General features: G+C 33.3%; 1 protein-coding gene across 1 annotated transcript; it reads right to left on the reverse strand.

The window, feature by feature from the left end:
- Positions 1 to 59: 59 nt before the first annotated feature.
- LOTGIDRAFT_176520 (hypothetical protein) lies at positions 60 to 1,098 on the reverse strand (the record flags this gene model as incomplete). Its single annotated transcript, XM_009052552.1, has 3 exons — positions 60 to 333; positions 607 to 696; positions 932 to 1,098. The coding sequence occupies 3 exons, from the start codon at positions 1,096 to 1,098 to the stop codon at positions 60 to 62; spliced, it is 531 nt and encodes a 176-aa protein (XP_009050800.1).
- Between the last annotated feature and the right edge of the window lie 251 nt (positions 1,099 to 1,349).

Here is a 1,349-nt window from a genome sequence, read left to right on the forward strand (position 1 = left end):
TTAATATTTGAATAAAATAAATGGATATAATATAATTTTGAAAGTGAAGTGAAGTGGAGTTAAGTTTCAAATAAATCTATCAATGTTATAATGTTAGGTGTGGTGTGCTTCTGTTCTATCATTTCAGATTGACCTTTAGCAAAGGTCACAAATACTGCCAAATTATTTAAGTTATACATTCCAGGACGACAAAATCCAGCGCGGAGCTGAACTTGTTTACTTTCACCGACATCTAATGATAATTGTGCTAATGTTTGTCCCACCCAATTAAAACTAGTACTGATAGGTACTGAATGTCTTTGAGGAGAATCACCAGTTTGAGTTGTACCAAGTCTACAAAGAAATGAAATGGAGTTATACATCCTACTCTTCTGCAGTTGTTTATGCTAATGAGGATTGCCATAAAGTGACAATGAGAAAAAGACTGCAGTTTTTATTTATCACTTCATAACACAGGTTTTTACCGAATTTGAAAATTTTGATGGAGGTGTCAACAGTATAATCTAATGTACAACAAGTTTTTGATCAATTGTTGGAGAGTCACACATCAGAATTTATACGGACAGCTGAAATTGAGCTGGTGTGTATATCCTATATAGGACTTACCTATCACTAACTTGGCTGGTGTCTATCAATATTTCTGTTTTAACACCACAATGATTCTGTAACAACAGACTTACAGGAACAATACACAACCTACAAAACATTACCTTATTCTGAATGAATTCCTATTTTTATGCCTCCTCACGTCATGGTCATCATGGTGCTCAGTATTTCAAGTATGAGGCAGAAAATCATATTTTCGGTACTTAAAAGACTTTAGAAGTTATTTGACTTTTTACTACCGAAAATATTACTTAGTGAAAACAAAGTTTTTTTTCAATATAAAAACTTTTCAAAATGCAGTGCAGAATAGTTCAATGGTTCTTACCCTGAATTGAAGTCATGTTTAATACTACCAGTATATAGAAATGAGTAACTAATTAATTTTGATGTCACTTCTAAAGGTGGGTTGAGGTCATCATCTGGTTCTCTTTCTCTTCTGAACTTCAGCTGTGGTTGGTCTGTGGGAGCCTGGAAAAAGATGGCAAAATACATTTCTATCATTGATGCAATTTAGATTTCCGATTTTTTTAAATTTTAACCATAAGCTTGGATGAAACCCCATATGTCTAGATCATGGAGCCAGACATCCCCTTTCCTCTTGGTTATTGAGTCTTATGAGAAAAGAGGAAAACAAGTTAAATATTTAAATAATTACCACAACTAAAGGATAAGAAGTCACAATAGAGTTGACTGTTTCTACATGTACATGATGTTGACCAACCAATATCTTCATTTGACCATTT

Source organism: Lottia gigantea (assembly GCF_000327385.1).
Source record: "Lottia gigantea unplaced genomic scaffold LOTGIsca_1867, whole genome shotgun sequence".
NCBI lineage: Eukaryota > Metazoa > Mollusca > Gastropoda > Lottiidae > Lottia > Lottia gigantea.